The sequence below is a fragment of the Tupaia chinensis genome, unplaced genomic scaffold (genome assembly GCF_000334495.1).
Source record: "Tupaia chinensis unplaced genomic scaffold, TupChi_1.0 Scaffold000161_1, whole genome shotgun sequence".
Taxonomy (NCBI): Eukaryota; Metazoa; Chordata; class Mammalia; order Scandentia; family Tupaiidae; genus Tupaia; species Tupaia belangeri.
In genome coordinates, this window is record NW_006159632.1 from 914,403 (window position 1) to 933,195 (window position 18,793).

Consider the following 18,793-nt stretch of genomic DNA (forward strand, 5'->3'; position numbering starts at 1 on the left):
GGCCAACGGGCCGAGCCCGGGCAGCCGCCCCCCAGGACGCGGGCCCGCACACACGACAGCCGGCCCAGTGAGTGCTGCCACCTTATTTCCAGTCTTTTTATTTAAGATCCTTGTCAGATTTGACACAATTGTACAATCTGACACTCTGTAAGCAGGTCGCCGTTTACTAAGCACAACTCTGTGAAATATTTCTGATACCACAAAAAGTACCATTTCATTTTAATATCCTTTTTTTAAGGTTTTTGTCATAGGTCACATACACTTGCCAGAGAGACAGAGAGGAAAGTGAGAAGTCACCTCCCTGGGGGTGGCCATGCCAAATCACTCCTTCCTCATTCTCCTCTTAGGATTTTGGGCCTGTGTTCACACGCATCCCATGTGCTTTTCAAGCCACCATCGGGTCCAGGACTAACGCTTGGGCAGCCACGTGGGAGGACAGTGCCTTAAACAGCATGCACCTGCTGGCCCCTTATTCTAACAGCCTTTAGGGTAAACCCCAGAAGGCCTTCCAACGAGGGGCTGTCAGGAAATACGTGAAATAGCCGTCAAGAGCTTCCTTGACTCTGGGATGTGAACTTGAGCCCCAAATCCACAGGAAGCAGAAGCTCATGGTGCCGACTGCAGAGCCGTGTTCCCTCCTTCTTCTCCGAGGTCTAAAGGGGCAGAGGGGCCTCCCGTATCCTGCGGAGAGGCGGCCCCCCACCGCGGACGTGTGCTCACCATCCTGCACGTCCACGTGAGCAGGTGCTGGCGGCTTTCTCGGCCCGACCGTCCCCTGCCACATTCCCACCCAGAAACCCGGCCAGTCGAGTCCTGTTGCCAAGCAGCCTTCCCTGTACCTTAAAAGCACAAGCCTCTACAAAGGCAGCCTCCTCACGTAACAGCCATGCAATCCGGACGGCAGAGCTGCATGAGCCGCCGGATAGCAAAGTAGGAAGGGAAATCAGGCGAGGGTTCCTGGGACAGCGAGAGGACTTACCCCAGGCCACGGATCATCAGCTTCTCTTCTTCCCGGCCCATCCTCACGCTCAGCAGAGAGCGGATCTGCCCGAGGGACGCCAGCAGGCTGACGGTGTCCTCCACAGAGACGCTGTTGATCGTGTAGGTCTTCGGCAGAGCCCGAACCAGCCCCCCGATGCCATCATACTGCCGGTGCAGGAGCACAAACATGGCCCTCACCAGCTCCGGGTCTTCGATGACGGCCTCCTGAGCCCACCGCACCATGGTCTCAGAGATCAGCTGCTGCAGGCTGGCTGTGTGGGGAGACAGGAGTGAGGGAGGTGGCCGGAGGGCCCTCAGCCTGCAGACCACAGACCACAGCCCACAGCCCTCAGCTGGCAGCACGCAGCACACAGCCCGCAGACCGCAGCCCTTGGCCCACGGCACATAGCCCGCGGCCCGATGCAGGAATCTCTACGTGCACCAGAGTCAAAAGGCCAAGTACATTCTTTTTTTTTTTTTTTTTTTGGAGCAGTTTTTTTGCAATAGGGCATGTGCGCTCGCCAGACAGAGAGAGACAGAGAGACAGAAAGTGAGAAATCACCCCCCAGGGGGGACGGTCACGCCGCAATCCCTTCTCCTCCATTCTCCTCTCGGGATCTCGGGCACGCACGCACACGCACCCGGCGTGAGTTTAAGCCACCAGGTCCGGGACGCGAACCACGGTCGACCACGTGGGAGTCCAGCGACATAGTCATTACGCTAACTGCTGGTCCCAAGTATATTCTTTTAAACAAGCCTTCATTTAAGCCTTCATTTAAGCCTTCTGAATGCAGATTTCAGTAAACTCAGCTTGGCCACAAAGGAAATGCACAGACCTCCCTCCACACCACTCAGACTCAGCTCCTCCCAAGTTCCAGCCACCATTTCGGACCCACTGTAGGCAGAGCCACAAGCACAGTCAGCCCCCAGTTCTCACAGGGACGTTCCAGGACACCCGAGGACACCCGAATCTGCAGGTTCTCAGGTCCCTGGTATAAATGGTGTGGTGCAGGCAAGTAGGTGGCATGGGGCTTAAGGCACCGGACCCCACATGGCCAACTGCACAGTTCAAGTCCCAGCCTGGGGCTTGAAAATTATGCAGGGGTGTGTGTGTGTGTGTGTGTGTGTGTGTGTGAGCATGCCCAAAATCCCAAAGGAGACTGGAGGAGAAGAGACTGCGGCATGGCCATCCCCAACAGGGGTGAGTTCTCATCTTCCCTCTGGTCTGTCTGTCTGGCAAGAGCTTGCACTGTGTAGCAAGAACAAACAAAAACGAAAACTAGCGTGGTCCCTGCACAGGCTGTGTGAGTACACACGCCCTCCGTATGTCCAGGCTGTCTCCGATCACTGATCGGCACCGTGTAGACACCCCGTGACCTGGCGTGGTCCCTGCACAGGCTGTGTGAGTACACACGCCCTCCATATGTCCAGGCTGTCTCCGATCACTGATCGGCACCGTGTAGACACCCCGTGACCTGGCGTGGTCCCTGCACAGGCTGTGTGAGTACACACGCCCTCCATATGTCCAGGCCGTCTCCGATCACTGATCGGCACCGTGCAGACACACTGTAACCAGCTATTAAGCCGCACTGGCTCTCATTAGTATTACTGTAATTGCCATAGAGTTTTTTATTCTTGTTCTCAAATATTTTCAGGCCATGGGGGAGTGCCTCTTTGGAGCGTAAGCTGCAGGCGTGTGGACTGGAGGTAACTGGGGACATGTGGTCACCCCGAGGTGCCTGCTGCTTCGACACTCTGGGCTCCACGGTTCCCCACCCGGCAGGTCTGATGTCACACGTCCCCATAAAGACCACGGAGGGCAGTCGAGGCGTCTGTCTCCCTGTCTCCTCGGATGCACTATTCACAGTCATGACCACGTGTGACCGCGTTCACTGCAGCCTGGGTGTCTAACGTCACATAGATTTTCTCCAAAGGACCTGCCCGTAAGGTTGTGTTAGTGAAAGTCGTTTACACAGCAGAGGACCGATGTGTGTGGGTGTGGGGCCCTGAGCAGCAGCATTTTCCAAGCCTCCTAAGGGCCGAGATGGGTCGCAGTGCGCCAGGGTCAACGTGCCTGGCCCGGCCAGCATGGCGCTCACTCTGCCCCCCGCGCGGCTTGTTCTCAGAAGCCATCCGCCCTCCATCTGCACCTTAGGAAGAGCAGAACCACCAGAGCGAGCACAGACAGGCGCAGTGCAGTGCCCACCGCCTCCTTCTGCCTCTGAGCCACGCTGTCACTCAAGCCTGACGGGAAGGGGGCTGGGGAGCCCTCCCGCTGCTTACAGGGTTTCTTGGCGTTGCGCTCCACTGGCTTCTCCGCCTGCTTCTTCTTCAGGTACGTCACCTTCTCCACCAGGGACAGCAGGCGTCCTCGAATGGTGGAGTCACTGCTCCCGTCCAGAGACCCGTCTTCATCCAGCTCGATTCCTGGATGAGGAGAGCAGAGAAAGCGAGAAGATAACACGGCCCAAAAAACGAACGTGGGAAGTGCTTCTCAGGCCTCATCCACGACTTCAGGCAGTGGCTGGAGTGTCTCACAGCACGAGAGAGGGCCTCCCAACCCGCATGCAGGACAGGCCGTCTCCGCATCGCCTTTGCTCGGGTCCCGCTCAGACCATCAACAGCCAGGACAGAGACCAAAGAGACGCTCCGGACAAAGACCACCTCTGCTCCGGGCCGGCCCTGCACGGCTCCGACTCGGACACCGTCATTGGCCCTGCACGGCTCCAACTCGGACACCGTCATTGGCCCTGCACCTGACTCTCGCACCAGCTCTACAGTCACTCTGGCTCTGACTCCGACACCACCACTGCCCAGCCCCGTGGTGCTTGCTGGCCTGACTGCACCTTCCTGTCCTACCCCTGGGAAGGTCAGACTGCTCCGACAAGTCCGAGGCAGCAGAAACCGACATCACTCAGCGCACCCTGGGGGCTGTACTTCCGAACCGATAACCTTCCTTTCAGGGTGGCCTTTTATTTACAGCATCTACAATGAGATCTTCAAAAAGCACTTGGAAAATGCATATTATGAAAACTACACATGGATTTCAAATTTTTTTGCACCAAAATAAGCTCGTACCTTTAGTTCCATTTTCACACAAACTTGTCACAGTCCCACAGACACAGTATAAGTTCTGGCAAAATCTTAGTGGTTCTCGTTCACAAATTGGATTAATGTGCAAGGTGGTATTTTTATTTCCTCCATTAAAACAAGATAAAAATAATACCATTGGTGACAGATAGATTTATCACTTAATAAACAGCTACTCCACTCTCACTGAAGCACAGACTTATCCACAGCACTGCAGCAAGGGATGAAGCCCTCACTTCCGGAATGCTAGTCCAGTCCACTTCATGTGTTCTCAGACTAAAGGAAGCGCAATGTCCCTTAACCTCTGCCATGGCTCACGTGGGCCTTCGCTGGGCAATCGTTCATGTCAGAGGACAGACAGCGGCTCTCCGAGGTCCGTCCGAAAAGCAGCCTCTTGGGCGGTTCAGATACAAATGTCTATGATCGATTTCTTCTCTTTTAAGAAAGCACTATCAGTGGTAACTGCTAAGCAAAACCACGTCTACTCGGTGTACACTTGCACACGCCTGGGTGCACACGCCTGGGAGCTCCCTCCACGCAGCCAGGGCACAGGCACGGCTCTGGACCTACTGCCCCTCGGCTTCTACAGCCATGTGCTTGCCTTGTCATAAGAACACCCAGCCTAACATCGACCTCTCGTGAAGGATCAGGTGAACCACACGGAGAGACCCCGGGCTCGCGGCCACGCAGCCGTGGAAGCGCGTCATGGGCCGGAGGGGCGCATGGTGCCCCGAGCTTCCGCGTCGCCAGCTGAACCCCCCTGACACCAGCCGCGTGTGCCCAGCTGCCGAGGGGGGAGGGGAGAGCAGGTCCCTCCACTGCCTGCTCAGCCTGACTGTAGGGGGTCCACCACCCAGGACCTCCCACACAGGGTCGTGAACCACATCGCTGGGAAAAGCGCTTGGTGTGAACTTCCGCAGGTGTTGTGTGCATTTTTGACACTCCCCGCATAGACACTTAACTTTGTGCCAGTGTATGTGAATTGAAAAAACACATTTAACAGGAGCTGAGACTCCTTACCACAGTGCGCCATCAAGTCTTCATGGAAATCCAGGAGTTGGTCCCGGATTTCCTCAGGGCATGGACATTCACTTTTGTCATCCTTGAAGTTGAGAAGCATATTGATCTGAAGGTTTGGGAGGAAAGAGTAAGAATGAGGGGAAAGGTGGCTTCAGGAATGATACAGCAGTCAGGGAAGCGGAGGGTTCAAGACCTGTCTCTGACACTCTTGCCCAGTGAGTGACAACCCCTCAGCCATCCCTCCAACCCAAGTAATCCACAGAATAAATCAAAGAATCCAAGTTTAGCAGGCTGCAAAACAGTCAAATAATTCATCTCTCTTTCTCAATTCCACAATATGTTAGACTCGGCCATAATTTTAGAATTCTGAACAAGGGATCTAACTGCTATGATTTATTTATTTATTTATTTATTTATTTATTTATTTATTTATTATTTATTTAGCCATAGGGTGCATGTACTTGCTGGAAAGAGACAGACAGACAGTGAAAGTAAGAAATCACCCCCAGAGGAGATAGCCACACCACAATCCCTTGCCCCCCCATTCTCCTTCCAGATTTTTGGGCATGCACACACATGTACCCGACATGATCGGCAGCCTCCAGGCCCAGGACGCGAACTGTGGTCAGCCATGTGGGAATCCAGCATCTTACCCACCATGCCCCCTGCTGGCCCTTTAACTGCTATTTGTAAGTAGTATTTTATTGTGTTTCTCCTGAATTTCCAGTCTTCAAGCTAGTACCTACACTTTATTGAATATTTTAAAGAACGCTTTTTGAGGAGACAACTACAAAGAAGGGAAAATCCAAACAGAATTGAAAAGCAATGCAATGAGTGCTGCTAACATTACCGGCTCAGTTAAACCACTGCAGGCCAGGTCCCGTCATCTCAGTGCCACCCACAATAGTATACAGGTACAAATGAAAAAGACAGGCCAGCCCTCTTCCATCGTTCCCCCAGGACACAATTAATTACAGGGTTTCGCTTCACACTCCGTGGGATCTTCCTTCTGCTGAACTCTTGTTCCGAGGTGACTGCAGACTCTCGCACGCCTGCAGGAACAGCCGCAAGGGGGCTGGCACGCCCCTCCAGCTCCCACATGGGTTTTGCCTAAGAGGACGAGGTCGCACCAGGATGGCAGCACAGAGGTACCTGAGATTCAGGACAGCCTCTCTACCTTGAAGGTCCCCACTTGCAGGGCTTTATCCACTTTCCTCCGCTGCATCTCCCCTAGACGCCTGGAAACCAGCTACCTGCTTCCCTGTCTGTGTCATTTCCAGAACGTGGCGTGGATGTGGTCAGGCAGTGCGTACAGTGGTAGGACTCTCCCGTGACCCTTCCCCGACACGCTCCCTGGACTGTAACACGGGCTGTACGCACAGGGGCGCCCTGGCTCCTCCCCCACGTGTGCCGACACTTCTTGTAGTACAGCTGCTTTCTAAAAGAATTATTTGTTCAATTTTATTTTTATAATTATCATTTTTTAACTTGCTAAGTAAGACACATGCACTCACCAGAAAGAGACACACAGAGAGAGAGAGAGAAAGGAAAAGTGAGAAAGCAAGCCTGCAGGTCCGGGATGCGAACTGCAGTCAGCCATACGGGAGTCTAGCGCCTCAGCCCCACGCTGCCTGCCTGCCGTCCAGCTGTCTCAGTGCTGCCCTGGCACCAGTCTACACGTCCACGGCTAACATGTGTACCGGACTGACCTTGCCGGCGTGAGGAGCACAGGAAGCCTACCGCCTGCACGTGCGTCAGCCAGCCCCACTTACGATATGCCAGTCCTGGCGCCATGCCGGGCGGTGTTCCACCTCTCACTCCAAGCACCGGCATCATTTAGAACACTCCCAACAAGTAACTGCATTGAGTTTACCGCCACTTTAAGACTTCCCGTTGTTTTTCTTCCTTACTTTCCACATTTCTTCATCTGCCATTTTCTGTGAGGGTACGTCTGCTGCACTCAGATCCCCATAATTTTCCTTTATTTGTAAGCATCTGCCTTCCTCCTGCCTTCCAGAAGGAAGCTCTCTGGGCTGACTGTTGTCTTCTTCCAGCATGTCCAGCACGTTGGCATGCCAGAAGTACGCCACGTCCTCTGGCCCAGGTTTCTAATGAGAGGTCCCTGTCGCCCGTGCTGCATCCCCGTGGCTCACGCCACGTCCCACTCACAGGCCAGGCATGGCATGTACCCGACATGATCGGCAGCCTCCAGGCCCAGGACGCGAACTGTGGTCAGCCATGTGGGAATCCAGCATCTTACCCACCATGCCCCCTGCTGGCCCTTTAACTGCTATTTGTAAGTAGTATTTTATTGTGTTTCTCCTGAATTTCCAGTCTTCAAGCTAGTACCTACACTTTATTGAATATTTTAAAGAACGCTTTTTGAGGAGACAACTACAAAGAAGGGAAAATCCAAACAGAATTGAAAAGCAATGCAATGAGTGCTGCTAACATTACCGGCTCAGTTAAACCACTGCAGGCCAGGTCCCGTCATCTCAGTGCCACCCACAATAGTATACAGGTACAAATGAAAAAGACAGGCCAGCCCTCTTCCATCGTTCCCCCAGGACACAATTAATTACAGGGTTTCGCTTCACACTCCGTGGGATCTTCCTTCTGCTGAACTCTTGTTCCGAGGTGACTGCAGACTCTCGCACGCCTGCAGGAACAGCCGCAAGGGGGCTGGCACGCCCCTCCAGCTCCCACATGGGTTTTGCCTAAGAGGACGAGGTCGCACCAGGATGGCAGCACAGAGGTACCTGAGATTCAGGACAGCCTCTCTACCTTGAAGGTCCCCACTTGCAGGGCTTTATCCACTTTCCTCCGCTGCATCTCCCCTAGACGCCTGGAAACCAGCTACCTGCTTCCCTGTCTGTGTCATTTCCAGAACGTGGCGTGGATGTGGTCAGGCAGTGCGTACAGTGGTAGGACTCTCCCGTGACCCTTCCCCGACACGCTCCCTGGACTGTAACACGGGCTGTACGCACAGGGGCGCCCTGGCTCCTCCCCCACGTGTGCCGACACTTCTTGTAGTACAGCTGCTTTCTAAAAGAATTATTTGTTCAATTTTATTTTTATAATTATCATTTTTTAACTTGCTAAGTAAGACACATGCACTCACCAGAAAGAGACACACAGAGAGAGAGAGAGAAAGGAAAAGTGAGAAAGCAAGCCTGCAGGTCCGGGATGCGAACTGCAGTCAGCCATACGGGAGTCTAGCGCCTCAGCCCCACGCTGCCTGCCTGCCGTCCAGCTGTCTCAGTGCTGCCCTGGCACCAGTCTACACGTCCACGGCTAACATGTGTACCGGACTGACCTTGCCGGCGTGAGGAGCACAGGAAGCCTACCGCCTGCACGTGCGTCAGCCAGCCCCACTTACGATATGCCAGTCCTGGCGCCATGCCGGGCGGTGTTCCACCTCTCACTCCAAGCACCGGCATCATTTAGAACACTCCCAACAAGTAACTGCATTGAGTTTACCGCCACTTTAAGACTTCCCGTTGTTTTTCTTCCTTACTTTCCACATTTCTTCATCTGCCATTTTCTGTGAGGGTACGTCTGCTGCACTCAGATCCCCATAATTTTCCTTTATTTGTAAGCATCTGCCTTCCTCCTGCCTTCCAGAAGGAAGCTCTCTGGGCTGACTGTTGTCTTCTTCCAGCATGTCCAGCACGTTGGCATGCCAGAAGTACGCCACGTCCTCTGGCCCAGGTTTCTAATGAGAGGTCCCTGTCGCCCGTGCTGCATCCCCGTGGCTCACGCCACGTCCCACTCACAGGCCAGGCATGGCTTCTCATGGCTCACACCACGTCCCACTCGCAGGCCAGGCGTGGTTTCTCCCGTGGCTCATGCCGCATCCCACTAGCAGGCCAGGCGTGGTTTCTCCCGTGGCTCACGCTGCATCCCACTCACAGACCAGGCGTGGTTTCTCCCGTCGCTCACGTCACATCCCACTCGCAGGCCAGGCGTGGTTTCTCCTTTGTCGCTCATGCCACGTCCCACTCACAGACCAGGCGTGGTTTCTCCCGTGGCTCACATCACATCCCACTCGCAGACCAGGCGTGGTTTCTCCCGTGGTTCACGCTGCGTCCCACTCGCAGGCCAGGCGCATTCTCAGTCAGGACTTACCCTTCACCTTTAATGCTCAGAAACTGGACTCCGAGGAGTCTCGGCGAGCTCTCTGGTTTTGCCCGTGTGGGACTCGCTCCGCTTCCTGAATCTGTAGCTTCGTATCTTTGCTGAACTTGTCGTCTCGGCCCCTGCTTCGAGTCACTCTTCCTGCCCTCCTCCTGCCACTCCAACATCATAGATTCAGATCTTTTATGACACTCACACTGGTGTCTGAGTCTTCTTCATCTTCTGTCTTTCCACCCAGTGGGATAGTTTTTCTGTCCCTTCCTCGCTCCACTGACCCTCGCTCCACTGACCCTCCCCTCTGCCCGGTCCGGTCTGCTGCTACGCCCGTCTGTTGAGTTCCTGTTTCCAATACCAGATTTTTTTCACATCTGAAATTCCCATTTGGCTCTCTTCTCTTCTTCCCTCCTCCCTCCCACCTTCCTCATAGAGTTTGTGCGCACACAGCAGAGGGGGGAGAGAGGACGGACACTCCACGCAGGGCATGATCACCCTGGGTCCCCTCCTCCTGTCCCCCAGCCCGAGGAACGCTGGACATGGGCACACACACCTGAGGTGTTTTCAGATCAATCTGGCCTAGGACTCGAACCACAGTCAGCATGTGGCTCCCAGTCTGGTACCTTACTGGCCACACGACGGGCTGGCCTGGCTCTTCATTACTTTGCTGAGACGGTCTTTTTCCTACCTCCTATCACATTTATAACACAGAGGCTGCATCCCAAGTCTGTCGGGTAAGGTCAGCACCTGCCACGCAGTCTGTGTTGACCGTAGGTCTTTCCTTGTTCTCGGAGCGACCGTGTTTCCCCGGACGTAGACGTGACGTTCAGGTATTACATCGTGCGCACTGGCCCTTGTTTAAGCCTCTGCTTCTGCTTCCTCTGTCACCATCCAGGAGGAGGGCTTGGGTGCTGGGCACCACAGACCCTGAGGAAGGGAAGGCCTGGGCTTCGAGGCCACTCTGAGGGTGGAAGGTGGTTCTGTCCTCTGCTGAGCGCCTCTGCACGGGCCTGAGAGGCGACGTCTGGGACCCCAGCAGCCCCTTCAAGGCGCTGGGGCACCAAGGCTCTCAGCTGCTCCGTGTGGCCACGGTCTGAGCGTTCCCTCGCTCAGATGCCCCTCTCCCAGGCCCTCTGGTGGAGGCCGTGGCTTTTGTGTCTAGGCCTGCTGCCATCTCCTGGTTGCCGGGTTCTCGAGCACCTTGAGCAGGAGAGATGCAGCAGACGCACACCCAGAGCCATGCCATGGCGTCCTGGGCCGGGGGCGGTAGCCAGGCTTCCTCTCTCCCGCTGGGGCTTCTCACTCGTCTGCCCTGCAATGTCCAGGCGTCAGGCACGCGGAAGGATGAGCGGGGACACATGGGCCCACCAGGCAGAGCTGAGCCAGCCAGCGTTGCCAGCAGGGGAGACCGGGCTTGTCCCCCAGCCAAGAAGGCTGTCCGCAAACGTCCATGTCCCTTTCCTCAAAGACGCAGCCTGTGCAGAGGAAGACAAGCCCTGGGACAGCCTGAGCACGCCCATTCCGAGCTGGGGCAGAGGGCCACGGCGAGGGGAAGGCGTCTGAGGCACATCTTAACCACCGTCCCTATGTCTTAGAACTGCCCCACTCCACCAGCCCGGTCCTAGGGAAGGTTCCAGAAGTGCACATCCCATGACAAACCCATTTACTCCTTGGCTCATGTGCCCTAGACGTGCCGCTGAGCTGACGGGAGCAGGGTCGGCCCGCCAGCAAGCCCAGCAGCGCACACTGTGCTATTTACTTATTTATTTTGGCGAGGTTTGTGCTATCGGGCGTATGCCCTTGCCAGAAAGACAGACAGAGACAGGAAGTGAGAAATCGCCCTCCGGCAGGGATGGCCACGCCGCAGTCCCTTCTCCTCCATTCTCCTCTTGGGTGCTTGGGCATGTATGCACACGTGCCCGGCGTGAGTTTAAGCCACCGGGTCCGGGACTCGAACCACAGTTGACTACACAGCAGTCCAGAGACATAGCCATTACGCTACTGCTGGTCCCTGGACATGTGCTCTTGAAGGAGAACTCCGCGGACAGCACCCAGCCCTTGCCCTGGAGCACAGGGCTCCTGCTAGGAGCGTTGCTGGTCGGCCAGAGGCGTAAGCCTGCAGTGTGCGGGCCGGCCCGAGAGAGCCCGGGACAGCCCCACTGTCTGGCAGTAGGGCCTGCTTTTGCTTAAACTAACCAAGCAGACACTCGGTGAGACTCAGAGCATGAACTGAATCACCTGGAGGAGTTTAAACAGCAAGTGGCACCATAACTCGGGGCGTGGCTTGCCACGTACAGCCCGAACGAGGAGGACGGGCACAGGCAACCTCCGCCCCGCGCCGTACCTGCTCCTGCGGTGGTGACCGGAACTCTCAGCTGCTCCGTGTGGCCACGGTCTGAGCGTTCCCTCGCTCAGATGCCCCTCTCCCAGGCCCTCTGGTGGAGGCCGTGGCTTTTGTGTCTAGGCCTGCTGCCATCTCCTGGTTGCCGGGTTCTCGAGCACCTTGAGCAGGAGAGATGCAGCAGACGCACACCCAGAGCCATGCCATGGCGTCCTGGGCCGGGGGCGGTAGCCAGGCTTCCTCTCTCCCGCTGGGGCTTCTCACTCGTCTGCCCTGCAATGTCCAGGCGTCAGGCACGCGGAAGGATGAGCGGGGACACATGGGCCCACCAGGCAGAGCTGAGCCAGCCAGCGTTGCCAGCAGGGGAGACCGGGCTTGTCCCCCAGCCAAGAAGGCTGTCCGCAAACGTCCATGTCCCTTTCCTCAAAGACGCAGCCTGTGCAGAGGAAGACAAGCCCTGGGACAGCCTGAGCACGCCCATTCCGAGCTGGGGCAGAGGGCCACGGCGAGGGGAAGGCGTCTGAGGCACATCTTAACCACCGTCCCTATGTCTTAGAACTGCCCCACTCCACCAGCCCGGTCCTAGGGAAGGTTCCAGAAGTGCACATCCCATGACAAACCCATTTACTCCTTGGCTCATGTGCCCTAGACGTGCCGCTGAGCTGACGGGAGCAGGGTCGGCCCGCCAGCAAGCCCAGCAGCGCACACTGTGCTATTTACTTATTTATTTTGGCGAGGTTTGTGCTATCGGGCGTATGCCCTTGCCAGAAAGACAGACAGAGACAGGAAGTGAGAAATCGCCCTCCGGCAGGGATGGCCACGCCGCAGTCCCTTCTCCTCCATTCTCCTCTTGGGATCTTGGGCATGTATGCACACGTGCCCGGCGTGAGTTTAAGCCACCGGGTCCGGGACTCGAACCACAGTTGACTACACAGCAGTCCAGAGACATAGCCATTACGCTACTGCTGGTCCCTGGACATGTGCTCTTGAAGGAGAACTCCGCGGACAGCACCCAGCCCTTGCCCTGGAGCACAGGGCTCCTGCTAGGAGCGTTGCTGGTCGGCCAGAGGCGTAAGCCTGCAGTGTGCGGGCCGGCCCGAGAGAGCCCGGGACAGCCCCACTGTCTGGCAGTAGGGCCTGCTTTTGCTTAAACTAACCAAGCAGACACTCGGTGAGACTCAGAGCATGAACTGAATCACCTGGAGGAGTTTAAACAGCAAGTGGCACCATAACTCGGGGCGTGGCTTCCCACGTACAGCCCGAACGAGGAGGACGGGCACAGGCAACCTCCGCCCCGCGCCGTACCTGCTCCTGCGGTGGTGACCGGAACTCTTTGGTCTTGCGAGCCGTGAGGGCGGCCGACATGTTCAAGGCCTGCATGACCTCGTTGTAGCGGAAGCGTTGGTTGTCCTGGAGCTTGGCCACGAAGCCGTCCGAGAAGGCCACGATGGCTTCGATGCGGTGCCGCACCTGGCAGTCACAGAGGTGCTGGAGCAGGAGGCACATCTGCAGAGGGGACACATCGCATCTGTCACGCCTCAGCAAGCCGGTTCGCGTGTCCCCGTGGCGAGCGTGCACAGCTGCCTGCCCTCCCATGCACATGGGTGGCCACGTATGTGCTCCCAGGGGACAACACGCCATGTGCCCACACCAGAAGGGCAAATGCACATGAACACTCACCACCCGGCCTCCCCCACAGCCACACGAGACATTTGAGGGGAAGCTGCTACAGGTGTTCTGCGGGGTCTCGGTACACGGTCCACCCCAGACACACATGTTCTCACACCACGAGGTATCCAAGACTTTCCACTGCTCACACCAGATGGGGATGCCCTGGCTGGGCCCCGAGGGGTCACTGGGCAAGCTGCCACACCCAGGAGCGGACCAAGGGCAGATCCTGTGCTGCGGACACACTAGGTCTGAGGACACCACTGGGAGGCCACGCCCTGCCCGGGACCCCGCACTGCAGGGGAGCTGCTTACTCAGAAAGTGATGGGCGTGCGTGTGCTTGCGGAGGTCAAGGAACTCCACCTGATGTGGAGCACCAGCGAAGCCACTGACAGAGGCTCAGGCAAGCTCAGGAAAACGCCCACACGCCACCCCAGTGGGTACAAGTAGGTGGTGGTGTCGAGGAGGGCCCTGAGCCCTGTGCACGCCGTCCACGACGCGACCATCCGTGTTGGTGCTGCTCCCGTGAAGCCCGGCATGCTCTCCTGCTCTACGCCCTGCCCGTCCTGGTGCAAGCACCACCCCACACTGGACCACTGGGCAGCGCCTCACCAACCGGCCTGGACAGCTCGCCAGGGCGTCTTCCTCACAGCAGCCATCAGGCCCTCCCTGCCTTGGGACCGTGGCCCAGCCCTTCCCCAGAACACCCTGCCGTGCCTCACTGCCTGAGCTCCAGCCGCTCCGTGGCCTCCCCTAAGCTGCCATCTGCAGGAGCTGTGCCCCCACGCAAGCAGCGGCGTCTCCTCCCTCCCCCCAGTCTGTTCTCGACCTCTATGTGATATGACCAGCAATGGGTTAGGCTGCGAGCCTGTGGGACGAGGGATACAACCGACCCTTCCCAGCACCTGCACGCCGCCCAAGAGGGCTTCAGCCAAGCCGCGTGCAGGACACCGGGGAGCCGGTGCTTATGGACAACACCAGCTGCTGGCAAGCTCTAGAGCATGAGGAGAGGACCTCGGGCCCCTCGCTGAGCAAGGTGCAGATCTGACCCTCAGGAACGGACGGCAGAAGGGGCGAGATAAGTGTGAGGGCACACACATCGGGTGAACCGGGTCCAAAATATCACAGTAGGGGAGGGCGCGTCTGAGACCCCACGGTGTGAGGACGCGCTTCAGGGCTGGGACCCCGCGGTGGGAGGACGCGCATCTCTTGTGGAGACTTTGCTCTCAGACCTCGTGTGTGAGGACTGTGCTTTTATATCCTGTGGTGTGAGGACACACACCCCTGGGTGAAGCGTGTTATGCAAAGCCGCGGTGCGAGGACTCGTGTGTCTGGGCTGAAGTGTGTTCTGTGATTCCGCAGTGAGGATGCACATGTTCAGGGGGCCGTGCTCTGAGACCCTGCTGTGTGAGGACACACATGTACTCATGAACGTGCTCTGATGGTGGAGGTCGAGGGGTGAGGCGTCGGAGGCCCCAGGACCCACATTTCCCAGGTACCGTGAGCAGGAGCCTCTCCCCACGAAGGCCAGGAGTGTGGCGATGCACCAAGGGCTGAGGACGCTGAAAGCAGCCAGCTTTACAAAGAGCCAGCATTACTCGGGAGCATGCACACATGCGCACGCGTACACATGCACACACACGTGCACGCACACACACGCGCAAACACACACACACAGGCCACCAGCCCTGGTCTCGTCACCTGCAGCTTCACCGGCTCTGGCAGCTTCATCTGGAGCAGGCCCTCCTGCGGCCGCGGAGCGCCTCTGCCCTCATCTTCACCAGCTCCTTCGGGCTTCGAGGTGTCGGCGCCAGGCTCCTCCACCGGCGTGTGGGCCCCGTCTTCGTCCTCGTCCTCAGGGCTGGGGTCGGCAGCGTCCTTGAACACACGGGGCTCGATGAGCCGTAGGACATGCCGCAGGTCTTCGCCGTGGAAGACGCCCATGATGAGCAGGGTGTAGAAGAGCTTGATGAGGGGCACGAACAGGAACTCGGTGGTGCCTCCGACCGGGTCACGGGCATGCAGGCTGCCCTCCCTGACGGCCTCCGTCAGCATCTGCATGGTCTTGGCCTTGAGGACGTCCAGCGGGAACTCGGGGCTGTGCTGGAAGCACTCGTGGCCGACGCTCACGCAGCCGGGGGCGGAGAAGTGCATGGGCGGCCGCAGCGAGGTGCTCAGGCCGATGCCCGGGAGCCCGTGCCGCTTGCGCGCGTCGGGGAAGAGGGTGATGCTCTTGGTGTCGGGCGTCATGGGCACGATGAACTCGCCGTCCATGGCGAGCCGGGCCGTGGCGTAGGAGCGCAGGTGGATGTCGATGAGCAGGTCGTAGTAGCCGGCACGCAGCAGCCCCGGCATGTGCTTACTCTCGATGGCGTAGAGCAGCTGCGGCCCGTCCACGTGGCTGCACAGGGCGTGGGCAGCCCGGTGGTTCCCCAGCGCGCACACGGCCGAGTACAGCCGCAGCGTGTGGTAGTGGAAACGCAGCAGCTCCTCCTGCTCCGTCAGCTCCAGGATGTCCACAGACCTGTGGGGAGGGGACTTGGCAGACGGGGGGGACGAGGACGGCCACCACGCCCTCGGCCAGTACGGCGCTCACGCTGCTCCACGCCCAGCCCGCCCAGGCGCCAGGCCGGCCTAACCCCTTTTCCTCCCCACGGAGCTGGACGCCGAAAGCTTCCGGCCTCTGATTCCCCCAGGGCCGGAAGTTCTATCGGGGCGTCAACCTGAACGAGACTCCCTGTTCCAGAGGCTGCGCACTCGGAAACCCGCATCCCTAACCTGGGAGCCCCACTAGGAATTCACAGGCTTTGTCTGGACCACGCTGCCCATGCCTGCCCCGATTACGTCAGCCTCTGGCACGCACAGAGGCTGAGGCAGGGGCCGAGCAGCACCCAGTCTGCGGACAGTGGGCCCTGCAGGGACAGGCGTCCCTTCTCTTCAGGAGTGTTGTCCTTAGTGGAACGTAGCACCGCTCTCCCTGCCAGCTAGAACGCAGACACGTCTGTGCACATGCGAGTGTGTACACGTGTGCCTCGCACACCCTGCTTACCACTGCTCCCTAAGCGCCCAGCACCGAACACTGCCCGGCTCCCAGCAGGGTGTAGGGCCCCGCCGCCCTCGGTGACTGGCATGTGCCCGTGAAACAGGCCAGGGCCCTGCAGGCAGTACGCGTCACCGCCACGCCCCTTCCTGCCCCACCGTATCCGCCTGTCGGCTGGTGGCCACTCTCCGACCACTGCGCTGACTCAGTGACCCTCCGTGCCGAGACCCTGCTCAGCCTGTCATGCCCCCTGGAGGGCAGACGTGGAATGGCCGTGGGTCAATGCCGGCTCTAGCTAGTTTCTAGCCCTGACACTGTCCCAAGCACGGGCGAAAGCTGACGCTCCGGGATGGGTGACAACGCCCTGCGTGTCTGAGGACGTAAACGAGGACGTGGCTGCTGCACATGCCTGGGACTGAAGATGGGGACAAACGTGCCTTTGCATGATCATTTCCACACTTCCCGTTCACGCAGTTTGGGCCTGGACTCTATTTTTTTTAAGAGGTTTTATTTTCTTCCTGCTCTAGGGCACGTGCACTCGCCAGACAGACAGGGAGAGACAGAGAGACAGAAAGCGAGAAATTTCCCCCCGGGGGCGATAGCCACACTGCAATCCCTTCTCCTCCATTCTCCTCTCGGGATCTTGGGCACGCACGCACACATGCCCAGCGTGAGTTTAAGCCACCGGGTCCGGGACGCAAACTGCAGGTGACTACATGGGAGTCCAGCGACATAGCTGTTAATGCTAACTGCTGGTCCCTTGGGCTTGGACTCTTGTGGCATTTGGAAAAGAAACGGTGGCCCAGCCCAGGGCCCCAGCTGCTGGATGGTGCCACGGCAGCTTAAGTGAAGTCGCTGCACTCCGGGCAGAGAGACAGCCACGGGCGAGAGGCAGGAGGCCGTGGGCCTGTGTCCCCGCCCTTGTACCCGCAGCCACTAGTCCCGAGGCTCACACGGTGCCCGCCTTCCCCTCCAGACGTCAGTCTCGGCTCTCGCACCTGTGACGTGCGGGGCTGGCCTGACGTCACACGGTTCTATTACTCCGTCACCTACGACGGGGCTTGCCGTTGTCATTGCAACAAACAGGAGCGTGAGACAAGCCAGCACCTGCCCTGCGGCCTGTCAGTGGGAGCCGTGCTGTGCTCGTAAGCAGTGCAGTGGGGCAGGAACGCTACACGGGGTTTGCCGTTTAAAGCCCACGCGCCCCCAGCCCAGGGCATTGCCGGCACCAAGGCTCACCTGTTCTCCTCGGGGATGTGCAGGGTCATGAACTGCAGCGGGTCCGCACACTGCACCAGCCAGCCCTGGCGCTCACTGACGCGGGCGACGTCCACCTTCAGGAACTGGTTGGGCATGCGGCTCCACAGCACGTGGGACAGGCACTGGACGTGCAGGCGTGGCGGGCACTGTGGCACGGGGTTGCGGTGCTCGCTCTTGAACAGCCCCGCGGACAGCGGCATCACGTTCTGAGGGCAGAGCGGGCGGGCTGTGGACACCTGGGCCACTGGCTAGGGTTGGGCACTGGGAGCCCGGGCGGGGGCGAGCTGGAGGAGGGCTCCTGGAGGGACACGCTCAGTGCACATGGCCACGCCCGGAGCCTGCCACCTCTACCAAATGCTATACTCAAAAGAGCCCCGACACGGCTGCTCCTCGCTCGCACTCACGCCTGAGTTCGCCGCAGCCTGGCATCCAGAATCCGCCCGGTTCGCCCCGCAGGCCCCCGGCCCTCCTGCTGGCTGAGCTGCTCTGCCATGACGGCGCTCTCTGGGACGGCGGCTCCGTCTGCCCTGTCCGCATCTCCCTCCCGCTCAGCATGGCGCCCAGGCACCCCCTTCCCCATCACGGCCAGGCTCTCCAGGCTGTCCCTGCTCCTCCACACTCCGCCTTCGCCACCTGCCCTCAGACACTTCGCTCGCTCTCAGAGACGACACCGACTGCTCTGGAAGACGAGACTCTGACCTCTTGGCAGCACCTTCCCTGAACCCCACTGCGTGTGGACACATATATGTGTTATGTGTACTGGCACACCCTCCACACAGCCATGGAACAGCCCACACGCATGGGCATGCCCATGTCCCCAACAGCAGAACGCCACAGCGCAGACCCTAGGCCCCTCAAAGACTGAGGACCACACCCAGGGCCGCCGACCAGGGATGCTCGTGCCCTGTGCCCACTGCCGCGTGCCGGCGCCGCGACCCACAAACACAGGTAAGCCCAGTCCCACGCCTGCCCTCCACAGCACGGCCCTGAAGCGGCTCGTCAGGAGGGCCGGGACGCTGAAGTAGCCCTCAGCCTGGCACCCCCTGGAGCACCTGCCCAACTCAAAGCGGCACCTGGTCCTACAGAACATTTCTCACCTGCCGCCCCTCCGCAGAGGCGGTGTTGGGGTCAGAGCACCCGCTCCTGCCCGTGCTCACACCAGCTCTCTTCCAAAACGAGCCTTGCACGCCCGGCACCCTCCTTCCCAGTGCCGGCGTGTCGCCATCCCGTGACCGCGCAGCCACCCGCCAGCCGGCCGCAGG

The 18,793-nt window shown here is 58.7% G+C and overlaps 1 protein-coding gene across 1 annotated transcript in view; it reads right to left on the bottom strand.

Moving 5' to 3' along the window:
• RYR2 (ryanodine receptor 2) overlaps positions 1–18,793 on the bottom strand; it is a gene marked incomplete in the record, with an annotated part of 234,621 nt that overhangs the window by 150,991 nt on the left and 64,837 nt on the right. The window contains 6 exon segments of the mRNA XM_027770831.1: positions 980–1,253; positions 3,265–3,408; positions 5,092–5,197; positions 12,869–13,069; positions 14,933–15,755; positions 17,511–17,737. Coding sequence (XP_027626632.1) covers positions 980–1,253; positions 3,265–3,408; positions 5,092–5,197; positions 12,869–13,069; positions 14,933–15,755; positions 17,511–17,737 — 1,775 coding nt within the window.